General features: G+C 38.9%; 4 protein-coding genes and 1 non-coding gene across 9 annotated transcripts; 4 read left to right on the top strand and 1 right to left on the bottom strand.

Annotated features, from left to right (window-relative positions):
• Nucleotides 1-6,797: 6,797 nt before the first annotated feature.
• LOC120282173 (cytochrome P450 704B1) lies at nucleotides 6,798-9,064 on the top strand. 2 transcript variants are annotated; one of them, XM_039288930.1, is made up of 6 exons: nucleotides 6,798-7,212; nucleotides 7,304-7,519; nucleotides 7,608-7,883; nucleotides 7,968-8,357; nucleotides 8,440-8,649; nucleotides 8,745-9,064. In XM_039288930.1, exons 1-6 carry the CDS (start codon nucleotides 6,886-6,888, stop codon nucleotides 8,922-8,924), a joined length of 1,599 nt encoding a protein of 532 aa, XP_039144864.1. In that variant the 5' UTR covers nucleotides 6,798-6,885; the 3' UTR covers nucleotides 8,925-9,064. The 2 variants fall into 2 exon arrangements, with proteins under 2 accessions (XP_039144864.1, XP_039144865.1); XM_039288931.1 differs by having other exon boundaries at nucleotides 6,799-7,212; nucleotides 8,449-8,649.
• Nucleotides 9,065-10,794: 1,730 nt separating this feature from the next.
• Nucleotides 10,795-11,357, top strand: LOC120282174 (pentatricopeptide repeat-containing protein At5g15300-like). Its single transcript, XM_039288933.1, has 2 exons — nucleotides 10,795-11,212; nucleotides 11,284-11,357. The coding sequence occupies exons 1-2, from the start codon at nucleotides 10,800-10,802 to the stop codon at nucleotides 11,285-11,287; spliced, it is 417 nt and encodes a 138-aa protein (XP_039144867.1). The 5' UTR covers nucleotides 10,795-10,799; the 3' UTR covers nucleotides 11,288-11,357.
• Nucleotides 11,358-11,396: 39 nt separating this feature from the next.
• LOC120282898 (pentatricopeptide repeat-containing protein At5g15300-like) lies at nucleotides 11,397-12,434 on the top strand. Its single transcript, XM_039289729.1, has one exon. The coding sequence runs from the start codon at nucleotides 11,397-11,399 to the stop codon at nucleotides 12,432-12,434; it is 1,038 nt and encodes a 345-aa protein (XP_039145663.1).
• On the top strand, nucleotides 12,430-14,702 carry LOC120282171 (pentatricopeptide repeat-containing protein At5g15300-like). Of its 4 annotated transcripts, none has more exons than XM_039288926.1 (2): nucleotides 12,430-12,562; nucleotides 12,764-14,702. In XM_039288926.1, exons 1-2 carry the CDS (start codon nucleotides 12,434-12,436, stop codon nucleotides 14,405-14,407), a joined length of 1,773 nt encoding a protein of 590 aa, XP_039144860.1. In that variant the 5' UTR covers nucleotides 12,430-12,433; the 3' UTR covers nucleotides 14,408-14,702. The 4 variants fall into 4 exon arrangements, with proteins under 4 accessions (XP_039144860.1, XP_039144862.1, XP_039144863.1 ...); XM_039288928.1 differs by having other exon boundaries at nucleotides 12,751-14,702; XM_039288929.1 differs by having other exon boundaries at nucleotides 12,430-12,631.
• Nucleotides 14,703-14,758: 56 nt separating this feature from the next.
• On the bottom strand, nucleotides 14,759-14,832 carry TRNAI-AAU. Its single transcript has one exon. It is a non-coding gene; the product is annotated as a tRNA-Ile (tRNA).
• Nucleotides 14,833-15,283: the final 451 nt, after the last annotated feature.

Here is a 15,283-nt window from a genome sequence, read left to right as displayed (position 1 = left end):
TATTTTACATTCCTTTTAACCCCCCGCCGGTAAGTTGAAGTGGGTCCACGATATGAAATTCTTTTTTTGCCCTTGCAAAAGGTGGGAAAAATGGCGCCCAATCATAACTTTCTTTATGCATAGTTTTTCAATTTTTTTTTTTGCCTCCTGCTTGCTTTTTCTCAAACAAAGTTTAGAAGGCTCATATCTTGTTCTTCTTGTTCTTCTTGTTCTTGTTCTTGTTCTTGTTCTTCTTCTTTTTCTTCTTCTCATTTGGTGTATTCAATTTTAGCTCTTCCGATTAAATTATGGAGAGTTTTTGTGCTATTGCTAGATACAACGGGGAGGGACGAGTGCTAATGTTCACGGCGCTGACTTCTTGGGAATCAGTGTTAGCTGAAATATGTGAGCGATGGGGTCTCGATATTTCCCGTGTCAGGGTGAAGTTTATCACACCCGATGGACATAAAACGGTATGTCTCATATAAAACGAGGTTGACTTCCAGCGCATGTGTCACGTGCACTCCATCTTCAAATGTTCTGTTGTTGATCTTGTTGTTGAGACAGATGATGTGGCATCGTATCCTACTGAAAACGAGTTCTTCTCGTTGTAAGTTTCTTCTCGTTTATGTTTATATAGTTGTAGAAGTTAATTATTGTTTATTATCCCTGTCACTGTTTACATTTATCAAGTTTCCATTTAAACACTATTGTCTCCGATTAACTTATTAACTTATTATTTAACTTTTTGTTTTAACGTTTAAGATTTATGTTTATCGTTTAAATATTTTGTGTCTCTGTTTAAATATTGATCGTGTTCGTTTAAACTAAAGTGTTGGCAGGAATTCAGAATCTGGCAGCGCTTCTGTTCCACATCATGGCGAGCCTGAGGGTGTGGCATGCCTTCCTTCCTCATCCGATCAAGCTGAAGTGTTGTCGTTGGATATTGGACAATGTTTTGAAGGCGTTGAACATTTCAGAGACGCACTTAGGAATTTTGCAATCAAAAGGAATTTTGACTTCAAATTACTGAAGAACGAGAAACACCGGGTGACTGTGGAAGGAAGCTTCGACTTCAAAAATGGCGTATAAGGAAGCTATATTCCCCATACCGGACAATGACAGGCCGATGGATGAAAATCGCGAACTGCGTTTGCGACCGCCTGTGACGAGAAGGCAACCTGGGTGTCCTAGACGAAAGAGGATCGAGTCGTAAGCGTCCGAGGTCCGCAAGTTGCGTTGTAGCCATTGCCACGTTTCAGGTCACAATCGCAGATCGTGGAATGAATCTGTTGCCGACTAGGCATTGTGTATATACTTCTTATTATTGTTTAAATATTGAACTTTATATTTAAATATATCTCTTACGTTTTAAATATTTTATTCTCTGTTTAACTGTTATTTTTATCGTTTAAAATAAATTTGTATCCGCTTAAAATGTACAACGGGATGGTGCTAGCGGTTCCCCAAGCGTAATTAATACACGCTCGGTTCCCCAAGCGTTTCCACTCCCGTCGCACATAAAAATCGGAACATTACATTACATTCTATAAGAGATTATTAAGTAATAAGGATATTTTAAACAGAAAATATTAAGTATATTTTTGTTGTAATTACATTGATATTATTAAATAATAAGGATATTTTAAACAGAAAATATTAAATTTAAACAGAGAAACCTAAACTTAAACAGAGAAAACGAAAGTTAAAGGGCAAAAGTTATCATTATACAGTTAAAATGAATGTTGATATTAGCCGATAATGAAAATGAAAATGAAACAGAACCCTACCCGATAATGTACCCTGCGGACTACAATATCATCCAACAAGAACAGAACTTCAAAAACGAAAGCAGAATGAATTTAATTGAATTTAGATACATGTACATTTACATTGACAAAATTTGTCATGTTCTTCGGAAAAAATGAATTGAATTTAAACTGGTTTACATTTGAAACTATTACACCTATACAATGACTATGACCCCGCTTGCGTACACTCCCCTCTGGTTCGTTTTACACAGTAAAACGGAGTTTAAACAATTACATTGATATTTACACAATGAACTATATACTTAAACACCGAAAGTGTATGTTAAACAATGAATCTGGATTATTAAAGAAAGAATCGTGTATACAAATATAGAAAGAATGACTAAGAACCCGCTGCGAAGACTCCTCCTGGGCTGTGATGCCGGGCCGCCTCCCTCCCTAAGTATGCGGGAAACATACCTTAATCGCAGATAAGGGACGCTCGATCGCGGTACCCAGTAGCTTCTCACCCGTGAGTAATCGCTCGATAAACCGCATGACATAGACGCTGCGATCGACACTTCCCTTTTTTCTCGTCGTGGGGCTTCAGTAGTCGTGAACAAGCGGGTACTTTGCGATCGCCGACTCGCCCTAACTCCATGTCGATACGGAGGTCGAATAGGTTCCACTGTCGAGATATACAAGTTCATATTAGAATGCCGATTATTTTACCGAACACTATTACACAAACACAAATTATTAAAAGCACTTACCATTTCTAGCGCTGCTTTTTATCGTATTCTTCGCTTTGGCATGAAGAATAATGCCTGTATTCTTGTTTTTCATTGTCAAGGACGACGACATGGAAGTGGCCACTCATAATTATCGGGAGGATGACGATGTCCACTTCATGCAAGTCTGCGCGCTGCATCTCCAATCATAGCCATCGTGGATTCATGTGCGTCGTCGCCTCGCTTTGACATGAACAAGGCCGCTGGCGCGGTGATGGAGGCGCGCCTCTTATAACGATATGGCACTACGCTCATCGCCTTTTTGCAAGATATATACGAATGCGTCCCATCACATCGCCCTCGTGATAATCTCCTTCCCCTCGAGCAGGTCGAATAGATTGGCCCGTGTGGTGTTGATAGAGTCATTCTTCCACACGACAGTGCTGTGGTTGAACGGAACAAAGACATGTAAACAATGTTGTAAGTATAAAATTAAACGTTAAAGTATAAAACTTTAAATTCTATATTGAATGTTTAAACGAGTAACGGTAATATTTAAAGGGTATCACTTATAAGTTAAATGTTATCTCAGAATTTTTAAACGTTAACGCTCCTACTTAAATGGTAACTAAAAAGCAGTTTTAAACAATATCATAAAAAAACTTCAAACTTACTTTGTCCATAGGGCGCTGAGGAAGATCCTTATCAACTCCTCGCTCGTACTTATTGAGGCCGATTAGTCAACGATTTTTTTCTTCGGAATCGAAGACTTTCCAAGTTCTTCTACTTTTTTATTGGCTTCCTTTAATGGGGGCACGACGGCAGCATCAACGGGAGACACTTCCTTACATGCTTCTTGTTCTTGTGGGATTGTGTCTGCCTTCGATGCGGCACGGTCAGCCGTTGGTTCCACCGTGAATTCCACTTCGTTGAGGATAGACTCAACGACCTTCTCAACCGTGAGTTCCACGGCAACAACATCAATGGGAGACACAACGTTGTCTGGTTGTTCTTCTTCATGGATTGTGTCCATCTTTGATGCCGCGATCGTCGTGCGCCCGGCTCCACCAGTATGCATGATGTCGTCAACAACGAGTCGACGATCTTTTTCCACCGCGGCAAACTCGGCGCCATCTTCAATCTCCTCCACCGTGATGGGCATGTCATCAACGTTAACAACATCGACCGCCCGATGGTGCTGCCGCCGATGAGTGTCGCTATTATTTCATCGCCGACCAAAGACGGGTGGAGACGGAGGCATTATTGTTTTTCCTCTTTTTGCAAGCTTCTTGAATGAGGCCGTCTTTGAAGGGCCACCCCGATGATGTCCTCGTCGTCGAACTCCGACGGCGTATCCGTCCCGGGTGCTTCATTTGTATGAAGGGAAGGCGCAGTCGATTGTGACTGTGACCGGCCTTCCAATGTCTCCACCCGAGCGATGCCGAGGGAACTCGGTCATCAAAAATCGGCAAGCCTCGCATGAGAGTTGCAGTGACATCCCTCGCCCTAGTGCCGGGGGAGCCGCCACGTTCGGGGGCTGACACGGTCGGGGAAGCCACGGTCGGGCGGGGTGGGGAGGGCTTCTCCGACCTCGGCGAATGCGTTTTGGCCCCGAAGCGTGGGAGAACGGGCGTCCAGTAGCGCAAGGAAGAGGTTGCCTCTCATCTTGCCTTTCGAGCAAGCGGTTCCGAGCAATAGCATCCGACCGACGGTTGGCCCTGAACAAATACTTCTTCATCGAAAGATTCGCCGAACCATTTCGAGAAACTAGCATGTGTAAAGCAAACAATCTTAGCGAAATTATTTAGTTTAAACAATTAAAACTATATTTACACATGTAACTCGTATATTTAAACGTTATAACCTATTGTGTTAAACAGTAAACAAACAAATTAAACATTAAACTAAAAGTTTAAACGGTAGTTGAACAAAGTTAAACGGTAAGTTATAATGTTAAACGATAGATGAATAAAGTTAAACGGTAAATGATATGGTTAAACGTTAACGTCTACAGTTAAACAAAATATTTTTGAATTATTACCTCTTTTCCTTCGAGAGATGACAAACTCGTCTCTATCGTCGCTTGCTTCCGGTAAGTATTTTCACCGTAGCACAGCATCCTTGGGATCTTGCAGAAACGGACTTTCTTTCCGGTTCCGGTCAGCTCGTAAAACCAGATGTTAAGCGCTACCGTGCAACCCTTAACATACCCGGTGTTGGTCTTCTTCCCCGCGCATCTAGATTGCACTCGGGTAGCGGCTTGTGGTATGTCCTCCATAAGCCACTTGTGCGTCGCTTGCGCCCATGCGTAGCGCCCCATTCCAGGTAGATCATCGACATAATCAACGATCCAGTTAGGAACCGAGCAGGAGGTATTTGGGAAGAGGATTGTACCCAGGAGGTACACCATCAGTAGTTTGGCAAAATTCTCCTCTTCTCCCCTCTGTCCAACGAGTTGCTGAAGAGTGCTCCCTGATGGAGTCTCGTGTCTCTCGTGACGCCTTCGATAAATACCTCTCTTCGAAAGTCGACCGTGTTTTCTTCTTCTGAAATACGACTGCCTCCCCATCGCAACGCAGGCCAAGAACGATTGCCACATCTTCAGGCCTAAAAGTCGCGATGCTTTCCCGATCCTCGAATTTATTGGTGCGGTTATCGTATCTCTGCAACGAGAGTCAAGAAGGGCCCGCTCTTGGTATACGAGCTTCCAACTCGATGAATGCTCGTGAACGGTGTCCTTCGGATGATCTCCCGATGTCGAGGGATCATGTGAACTTTCAATTCGACCCACGGTCTCCACTCACGGGTGTCAAGTAGCATCGCCCATTAACTAGATTGACCGCCATAATCACAAGCCTCGCGACAATAACAAAGACATTGTTAAGCGGAAATGTAATTTGTTAAACGGTAAACACTCGGTTCTTAAACATCGATATCATTTTTTTAAGCAGTGACGTATACTATTAAACAGAGATACAAATAATTAAACGGAGACGAACTAACTTAAACGGTAAAGCTCATTGTTTAAACGGAGACCTCATTTTTACAACTGCAACCATATCAACTGAAAGGGTAAACGTAGATTATAAACATTACACAAAGCACAACAATCGGAAAACCATTTCGATCGTATACACAGACGAAAATGTAAAACAAAACAAAAACCCTAGCCGAGACATCTCCCTGCAGACTAACAAAACCCCAGCCGATTAATCCCCCTGAAAGCTTCAATGTCTTCCAACAAAAACAAAATCACAAACCAAAACCGAAAAATGTCTCTTCGTAACAGAATAGTTAACAAAAAACCATAATGAATACCTTAGACTGCAAAGTGACGAAATGCCGAATACTTGCACGGGACTTCTTCTTCGAGACGCCGGTGGAAAGGGAAGAGTGCCGGTGGGAAGAGAAGAGCTGGAGACGCGAGTTGAGTCGAGTCGTGAGTTGAGAGAAGACAAGCAAACTGTAATGCCTAAGAAAAACCCACCCACTTCCTCTCACACCGCCGAAATGGGTGCAGCCACGACTTCCCGTGCAAGGGCATTTTCGTCCATAAAATTTTAAATACACTCCGTTTAATGCCGTTACGTACTTTGGGGGTTTCAAAATCATGGAGTTGAAAAGGAAGGGGTTTTTGGGTATTCCGAAACTATGGGGGTTTGTTTGGCAATTTGGCAAAATTGTAGGGTTTTTTTGGCAATTTCCACTTAATAAAATTATAAAAATAGGCATCTTATAAAACATAATCCCATAAAAAAAAAAATCAAAATCTCTACAATACCAGAGATAGGAGTTGTGGGCGCGGGAAAAAAGATAAACAATTATATTACAACCAACACAAGATTATGAAAATTCCTAATATATACTCTGAAGAGTCTAACAACCAGTTGAGTTATAAAATCTCAATCTAACCACCCCTACATGCAGTAGTTGTCTTTTGCAACTTAGAAATTGAAGGTTCGAATACTATTTGCACATTTCTCTCAAACACGAAAGTTATAAATCTTAATTTTTACCTAATATACTAGTGCAAATGATTTTTTTTTATATATATAATAAAACATTTGTAAGTTCAATTCTCAAGTAAAATTTGTTGTTCTTTTTGTTATGTATTCATTGTTTTCATAAGTTTATACAAGCATGTATATATGCACACACACACACACACACAAGATTTTGAATTAAAAATTGATAAGAATGTTCTCATCTTTCCCAGAGTGTGTTAGGTTTGAAGCATGAAAGGAATGAATCCCATCTAATCTCCATTCACACCAAGATGATTTACTTAAATATGGCTGAATACCTCTTGCCTCACTTCTTACCCACATCTCAACTATATACAACTCTCTTCCTCATTACTCCTATAAACAAACCCATCACCATTCATCTTCATCACTTGTAAGCAAATCAAAACATCTCATCAAATGGAACAAGACAGACATCTTCTTCCTATCCTCACTCAATCCCCTACCTTCCAACAATGCACTCTTGTTGCCACTATAGCTCTCTTTTCATGGATTTTAATCCATAGATGGAGTCAGAGAAACAAGACAGGCCCCAAGACATGGCCACTCATTGGAGCATCCATTGAATTGCTCAAGAACTATGACAGGATGCATGATTGGCTAGCTGATCATCTTTCAGTATCCAAGACCATCACTGTTCCTTTGCCATTCACTACTTACACATATATTGCTGAGCCTTCCAATGTAGCTCATGTTCTTAAGACCAACTTCTCCAACTACCCTAAGGTATGTATATATATATATATATATACACACTTATGCATATTAGTTTCCAAGTTTAAATAGTTTAATTAACATGCATGGCGTGCAATGGAAGGGGGAGTTATATAGGTCCTACATGGATGTCTTGTTGGGGGATGGCATCTTCAATGCAGATGGAGAGATGTGGAGAAAACAAAGGAAGACTGCAAGCTTTGAGTTTGCTTCCAAGAACCTCAGAGATTTCAGCACCACTGTGTTCAGGGACTATGCTTTAAAGCTTTCAAATATCTTATGCAATGTGTCTATAATCCATCAAGACATTGACATGCAGGTTGATTAAACCAAGCACTCAAACTAATGCTTCTATTCTTTCTTTTGAAGTATTTTTTTTTTAATAATACATGTATGCACTTAATTAGGACTTGTACATGAGGATGACATTGGACTCAATTTGCAAAGTGGGATTTGGAGTAGAGATTGGAACACTGTCACCAGACTTGCCTGATAATAGCTTTGCTCATGCATTTGATGAGGCAAACACCATTGTTACACTTAGGTTCATTGATCCTTTCTGGAGGATTAAGAGGTTTTTGAACTTAGGTTCAGAGGCTCTTCTTGAAAGAAGCATCAAGGTTGTTGATGACTTCACTTACAACATGATTCGACGAAGAAAAGCCGAGTGGAACAACAACAAAGTAAAAGTGTATATATACATACATGTCAAATTAAGAAATTAAATCTGTATTCTTGTATAAATATAATCTTAAATGATCTTACAGATGAAGCATGACATACTATCAAGATTCATAGATCTAGGGAAGGAACCGGAGAGCGGTTTTGACAGTGATAAAAGCCTCAGAGACGTCGTCCTGAACTTTGTGATCGCCGGCAGGGACACGACAGCAACAACATTATCATGGTTCACCTACATGATCATAACTCACCCAAAAATTGCAGACAAACTCTGCATGGAGCTCAAGGGCTTTGAAGAACAGAGAGCAAAAGAGGAGAACATCAAACTAATAACATGTGATAAAGATGATGATCATTCCTTTGAGAGCAAAGTCTCACAATTTGCTGGACTCCTCAACTATGACTCCTTGGGAAAACTCTCTCACTTAACTGCTGCCATTTCTGAAACACTTAGGCTTTATCCTGCTGTTCCTCAGGTGAACCAAAACACACACAAACACCCCATTATATATATATATATATATATATATATGAACATTTAAACTCATGTTTGATAAGGAAAAGCAGGACCCTAAAGGAGCAATAAGGGATGATGTATTACCAGATGGGACTAAAGTGAAGGCTGGTTGGTTGGTGACCTATGTGCCATACTCCATGGGAAGGATGGTGTACAATTGGGGTCCTGATGCTAAATGTTTCAAGCCTGAGAGATGGTTAAAAGATGGTTTTCTTCAAAGTTTCTCACCCTTCAAGTTTTCTGCATTCCAGGTACTATGAATCCATAGAATATATAATTGAGTCCTGATATATATATATATATATATATATTAAGGTGTGAGACTGAATTGCTTGGATGGTTGCAGGCAGGGCCAAGGATATGTTTGGGAAGAGACTCAGCTTATCTGCAGATGAAGATGACATTGGCCATACTTTGTAGGTTCTTTGAGTTCAAGCTGGTTCCTGATCATCCAGTGCATTATAGGATGATGACTGTGCTTTCCATGGCTCAGGGACTCAAGGTCAGAGTCTTCAGGAGGAGTTGATAATCTCTTTTGGACTCTGTTTTGAGAATATATATATATATACATATCACAATAGGTTTTGATTTGTTGTTACTTCTCATTGTGTAACTATTGTGTCTTTTTAATGTCAGACCTGCTTGGCATCTACTGCCTTTTATTTATTATTCACTTCATATGTTTGTTTATATAACCCCATAATACAAATACATCATCTTTTAACTCAAAAAATCATATTATTTTTTAGCTCAAAAATAAATGAGTTGGTCATTATAAGTTTTCTACTCTAAACAATTTTGCTGTAGATATATATGTTGTAATGTGAAATTTTTCAGAGAAATAGAGCTAAAAAATGCAAACAACTCTATTTGTAATTTTTTTTTTCTTACTAGCAATATATATATATATATATTGATAAATTAACTTAATCATAGCTTAACAAAAACAAAAACAGAGTACAAAATTAAAAAGGAGGAAATGTATATATATATAAAGTAGAAAGACTAGAAGAAAAGGAAAAAAGAAAAATAAAACTCCGCCTTCAATAGATGACAGAACAAAACAAATAACAGAAAAAAAAAACCTTACAAAGCTTGCAAAAGAGAGTCAAGTAATATTAGTATCATGGGTAATTTATGAGTGGAATCATGATCATGACTTGAACTAATGAACATACTGTTTGAGTCGAAGGTAAAGAACTCACAAAATTGAGTTATTTTTTTATTATTTATATGGTATCTTCCAAATTAGTTTTTACTAACTGTAAGAAGTGCCTCCACCTACACAAGAAACCCGATGCCAATTGACTTAGCAGCCGTTGACAGTGTTTATTAACTCTATAGTAAAAAAACCTAGCAAAAAAAATATATAATTAGTTTTAATAATAATCAAATGAAAAGATAATGCAATGCAATTAAAGATCACACTCGAACCAAATGTTTAAGAAATTAAATGATATTACAAATTAAGGGGGCGTTTGGTTCAGTGTAACTGTAAATACAGTGGATTTCTAGTTACAATGTAACTGAAAATCCATGGATTTTATAATACAATGCAGTTAAATCTAATGTTTGGTTAGATGTACTGTAGATGCTGTATTATAGGATTTTGTATTTGATAAGAGATATTTATAAATTAGAAATTAGAAAATTTTTTTACATTATAAATATTTTAATGATTTTAAGTATCGTATTAATTAATTTAACTATTAATTTTATTATTAAATTAGTTATTAAATTTATTAGTATATTTATTTATTTATTTTATTATATTTAATAATTTTTAAATTTAATTTTTAACCCAATAAAAAAAGTATTTTCAACTTTTCATATATTTTTAGCATATTATTAATAATTTTAATTATCACATTAATCATTTTAACTCTTAATTTTATTATTAAATTAATTATTAAAGTTATTATTAAATTTATTATTAATTTTTATAATTTTTCACTCCACAAAAATATCCATAAATGTTTAATCATATTTGTTTTTCTTTAATTGGTCACATATAGGTCACAAGTTATGCATTTGAAGACATTTAAAGATAAGGGATTTGGTTTTACGCCCAATTTGGCCGTAAAACCAAATCCCTCATTGGATGTAATATGAGTTACATTAATTTTTGAAATCCTGTGAACCACATTCAGAAAATCCAGTAACTCAAGTTACATATAATTCAAAAACCCTCCAAACAAACACTACCTAAGAAGGAGTTATAATTTACATATTATTTTTCACTGCAAGTTACATACTATTTTTCATGTTAAAATTAAAAAAAAACATAAATATTTCTATTGATTATTTATCACTAATTCGAGCATAATATTAATAACACATATATTTGAATTATAAACCACATAAGACAATTGAGAGAAAAAAAGTTAATGAATGGAAAGAGATGATCAGGAAGTCGAGGAGGAAGCGAGAGCACGCGGAGATCTGGCCATGGTGCCGGAGTCTCCGCGCTCTCCGGCAAATCCATGGCCTCATGGTCGTCCGGGGCTTCCTCTCCGACCCCTCCACCCTGCGTGAGCTCATCTTCTGCTCCGCTATCTCTATCCCTTTCGCCATGCCTTACGCCCTCCAACTGTTCGACCAAATTCCCCATCCAGACCTCTTCATTTGGAACACTGTCATTCGCGGCGCTGCGCACACTGCCACTCCGCTTGATGCTGTGTCTCTCTTCTCTCGCATGGAGCTATCCGGTGCTCGGCCCAACAAGCTCACCTTCCCTTTCCTCCTTCGAGCTTGTACCAAACTCTCATCGCCATTTCTTGGTTCTCAGTTCCATTCGAAGATTTTGAAGTTGGGGTTGGAAATGGATATATATATTAAGACTGCTCTGATAAATCTTCATGCTAATTGTGGTGATTTTGCTGCAGCTGAGGCTCTTTTTGATGAAAATGCTAGAAGGGATGTGGCTGCTTGGTCTTCTCTGGTTGCTGGCTATGCAAACAGAGGCCGGTTGGATGTTGCCAGACAATTGTTTGATGAAATGCCTTGCAAGGATTTGGTTTCTTGGAATGTTATGATAACCGGGTATGTGAAGCAAGGAAATATGGAGAGTGCAAGAGAGTTGTTTGATCAAGTGCCGCAGAGGGATGTGGTGACTTGGAATACTATGATCACGGGATATGTCCGGTTTGGAACTCATGAGGAAGCAATGAAAATGGTTGTGGAAATGCAGCAAGCTGGAGAAAGGCCGGATGAGGTTACGATGCTGAGCTTGTTATCTGCTTGCTCTGATTCAGGGGCTTTAGATGTCGGTGAAAAGATACACCAGGCCCTTTTGGAGATCCATTCAAGAAATGATTTGAATGTTGTTCTTGGAAATGCATTGGTTGATATGTATGCGAAGTGTGGATGCATTGAGAAAGCTTTGGAAGTCTTCAATGGGATGAGAGAAAAGGATGTATCTTCTTGGAATTCGATCATTGGTGGTTTAGCTTTCCATGGACATGCTGAAGAGTCTATATCTCTGTTTGAGGAGATGAGGAAAAAGAGAACTAAACCGAATGATATCACTTTTGTGAGTGTCCTGGTTGCTTGCAGTCATGGTGGCATGGTTGAGCGGGGCCGTGAGTACTTCAAGCTAATGAGAACTGAGTATGGAATTGAACCAAATGTTAGGCATTATGGATGCATGGTGGACATACTTGGACGGGCCGGTTTTTTGGAAGAGGCATCTAAGTTTGTGGACGAAATGAAAGTCGAACCGGATGCTATTGTTTGGCGGGCATTGCTTGGAGCATGTAGAATTCATGGGAATGTGGATCTTGGAGAACATGCAAACAAGCAACTACTCAAGTTGAGAGGAGGCGCGAGCGGGGATTATGTGTTGCTGTCCAACATATATGCCTCAATGGGTAAGTGGGGCGGGAAGGAGAAATTAAGGAAGTTGATGGATGATAGAAAAGTTGCCAAGGAAGCTGGCTTTGCTCAGATTGAGGGGAAGAATGAAGAGCTCATTAGCTTCTTGTTACGGCCACTATCAGAATGCACAAGCTCTGTCATTGCCAAATATGTGAATTAATGGTTTGTTGGTTGACTCAAAGCATGAGTTTTAATCTCAGTTATAAAATCCTTCTGATCTTGAGAAAGTATATATCAAGAAAGCCATGGCTGTTCATCTTGGGAAAGCATATCGAAGATGAGAGGAAGGTAGTTTAGTACATACCATGAATGAAAAGTATAATTTTTCTTGGCCTTGCATCAAGATTCTTTCTTTAGGTATATGCAAAAAAAAAAAAAATATATATATATATATATATATATATAAAGTATATGAATTATGTTCAATGGTTTAAAAAAAATTTCAAAAATTTTGGGGACTAAAATAAAAATTTTAGTATTTGTATTTAGGCGGGAAGGTTCACGCTCCGAGACGGCGCGGCACAAGAGATGATCAGGAAGTCGGGCAACAAGCGACACCGGACGGGGATATGGCACTGGTGCTGGAGCCTTCGTTCGCTCAAGCAAATCCATGGTCTTATGGTCGTCCGTGGCTTCCTCTCCGACCCCTCCGCCTTGCGCGAGCTCATCTTCTGCTCCGCCATCTCCCTTCCTGGCGCCATGCACTATGCTCTTCAACTGTTCGATCGAATTCCTGATCCAGATCTCTTCATCTGGAACACCGTCATTCGCGGTGCTGCTCACACCATGACTCCGCTCGATGCTATTTCCCTCTTCGCCCGCATGGAACGATCCTTTGCTCGACCCAACAAGCTCACCTTTCCCTTCCTACTACGAGCTTCTACGAAGCTCTCATCTCCTTTTCTGGGTTCCCAGTTCCATGCAAAAATAGTTAAGTTTGGTTTTGAAACAGACATCTTTACAAAGAATTCCCTTATCAATCTTCATGCAAATTGCGGTGATCTTGCAATTGCTAGCTCTCTTTTTGATGATATTGCTAGAAAAGATGTAGTTGCATGGTCATCTTTGATCGCTGGATATGCAAAGAGAGGCCAACTGAATGTCGCTCGACAGTTATTTGATGAAATGCCTTGCAAGGATTTGGTTTCATGGAACGTGATGATAACCGGGTATGTGAAGCAAGGAGACATGGAGAATGCAAGAGAGCTATTTGATGAAGTGCCGCAAAGGGATGTCGTGTCTTGGAATGCGATGATTGCAGGGTATGTTCGATGTGGGTCACTCAAGGAAGCAATGAAAGTGTTTGAGGAAATGCATCAAGCCGGAGAAAGGCCTGATGAGGTTACAATGCTGAGCTTGTTATCTGCTTGCGCCGATTCAGGAGCTTTAGATGTTGGTGAGAAAATACATCAGTCTATTTTGGAGATTTATCCGAGAAGTACTAATCTGAGTATCTCCCTTGGAAATGTGCTGATTGACATGTATGCCAAGTGCGGGAGTATTGACAAAGCCTTCAAGGTCTTTAGAGGGATGAGAGAAAAAGATGTATCGACATGGAACTCAATCATTGGTGGCTTAGCTTTCCATGGGCACGCGGAAGAGTCTATATCTCTGTTTGAGGAGATGAGGAAAAAGAGCACAAAGCCGAATGATATCACTTTTGTGAGTGTCCTCGTCGCCTGCAGTCATGCGGGCATGGTTGAAGACGGTCGTGAGTATTTCAAACTAATGAGAACCGAATATGGTATCGAACCAAATGTTAAGCATTATGGATGCATGGTGGACATTCTTGGACGTGCAGGGCATTTAAAAGAAGCATTTGAGTTTGTGAAGGATATGAAGTTTGAACCGAATGCCATCGTGTGGAGGACGTTGCTTGGAGCTTGTAGGATTCATGGAAATGTCGAGTTAGGAGAGTGTGCAAATGAAGAGCTTCTCAAGCTGAGAAAAGGCGCGAGTGGGGATTATGTGTTGCTGTCGAACATATATGCTTCAATGGGTGAATGGGATGGAGTAGAGAAGGTGAGGAAATTGATGGATGACCGAGGAGTGTCAAAGGAAGCTGGTTGTGCTCAGATTGAAGGCGAAAACTCGGAGCTCATTCGATTTTTACTACGGCAAACAAAGAGTTAAAAATGAAACATCGATGATTATCTTCTTCTTGAATTGATCATCTCAGGTAAGCCATGTCAATTGTGTGTTGTAGTATGATATGCATTAGATTTGCAAGGTGATTTTGTAGGATTTTGGGGGTTCATTGTTAAATTATGGATGATTTACTGTAAGTTTCTTGTAGGAGTTGTCAAAAAAAAAAAATTAAGAACACTTTGAAGAGTTTTAATTAGTGGCAAAATTTTCTAACAAATTGATGTATAGGAGTCATAAATCATGATAATGGGTTTGGACGTGGGGTAAATTGTAATTAAAATATATATATATATATATAATATTTTTTTTAAAAAAATAACATAAAAAAAATAACAGTGGCCCATGCAGGTCTCGAACCTGCGACCTTCGCGTTATTAGCACGACGCTCTAACCAACTGAGCTAATAGGCCAATTTGAAAGGCTTTAATTTCCGATTTTCATATAATAATATTTAAGGAATATAATAATTTTAAAATCAGCTGGAATTAAATATAAATTGAATTTTCTATGATATTTTATAATAAATCAGTAATAAAAAATTTACAACTTCAATCAAAGCCTCAAGAATTAATTTGAGTTATTTCAACTATTCTAAAATAAATGTTCCCCCTTTATTTCCTAAATAGGTACTCCATAAGCAGCTCCATATGCGAGATGCATTGAATGAACAATAATGAAACACTTGAACAGGACAAACTCATTTATTGCATTCATCTTTGTGTGCATTAACACTTTTAATAAGATAAGTCGGCAATTCCAAGACAAAAGATTTCAACACTGATTCAATATTGCCACAATCACATTAACTCACAACCTTAAGAAATTAATGCTTCATTCTTTGTAAAACATTAAAAAAAAAAA

Source organism: Dioscorea cayenensis, chromosome 18, assembly GCF_009730915.1.
Source record: "Dioscorea cayenensis subsp. rotundata cultivar TDr96_F1 chromosome 18, TDr96_F1_v2_PseudoChromosome.rev07_lg8_w22 25.fasta, whole genome shotgun sequence".
NCBI lineage: Eukaryota > Viridiplantae > Streptophyta > Magnoliopsida > Dioscoreales > Dioscoreaceae > Dioscorea > Dioscorea cayenensis.
Note: the sequence above shows the minus strand (reverse complement) of the source record. Positions and strands in the feature narration are given on the sequence as shown.

Coding starts and splice junctions, on each gene's coding strand:
- LOC120282174 (XM_039288933.1), top strand. CDS start 10,800: ATGATCAGGAAGTCGAGGAGGAAGCGAGAGCACGCGGAGATCTGGCCA.
- LOC120282898 (XM_039289729.1), top strand. CDS start 11,397: ATGCCTTGCAAGGATTTGGTTTCTTGGAATGTTATGATAACCGGGTAT.
- LOC120282171 (XM_039288926.1), top strand. CDS start 12,434: ATGGTTTGTTGGTTGACTCAAAGCATGAGTTTTAATCTCAGTTATAAA. Junction 12,563..12,763: donor ATATCGAAGATGAGAGGAAG/GTAGTTTAGTAC, acceptor ATTTGTATTTAG/GCGGGAAGGTTCACGCTCCG.
- LOC120282173 (XM_039288930.1), top strand. CDS start 6,886: ATGGAACAAGACAGACATCTTCTTCCTATCCTCACTCAATCCCCTACC. Junction 8,358..8,439: donor TTTATCCTGCTGTTCCTCAG/GTGAACCAAAAC, acceptor ATGTTTGATAAG/GAAAAGCAGGACCCTAAAGG. Junction 8,650..8,744: donor TCAAGTTTTCTGCATTCCAG/GTACTATGAATC, acceptor GGATGGTTGCAG/GCAGGGCCAAGGATATGTTT.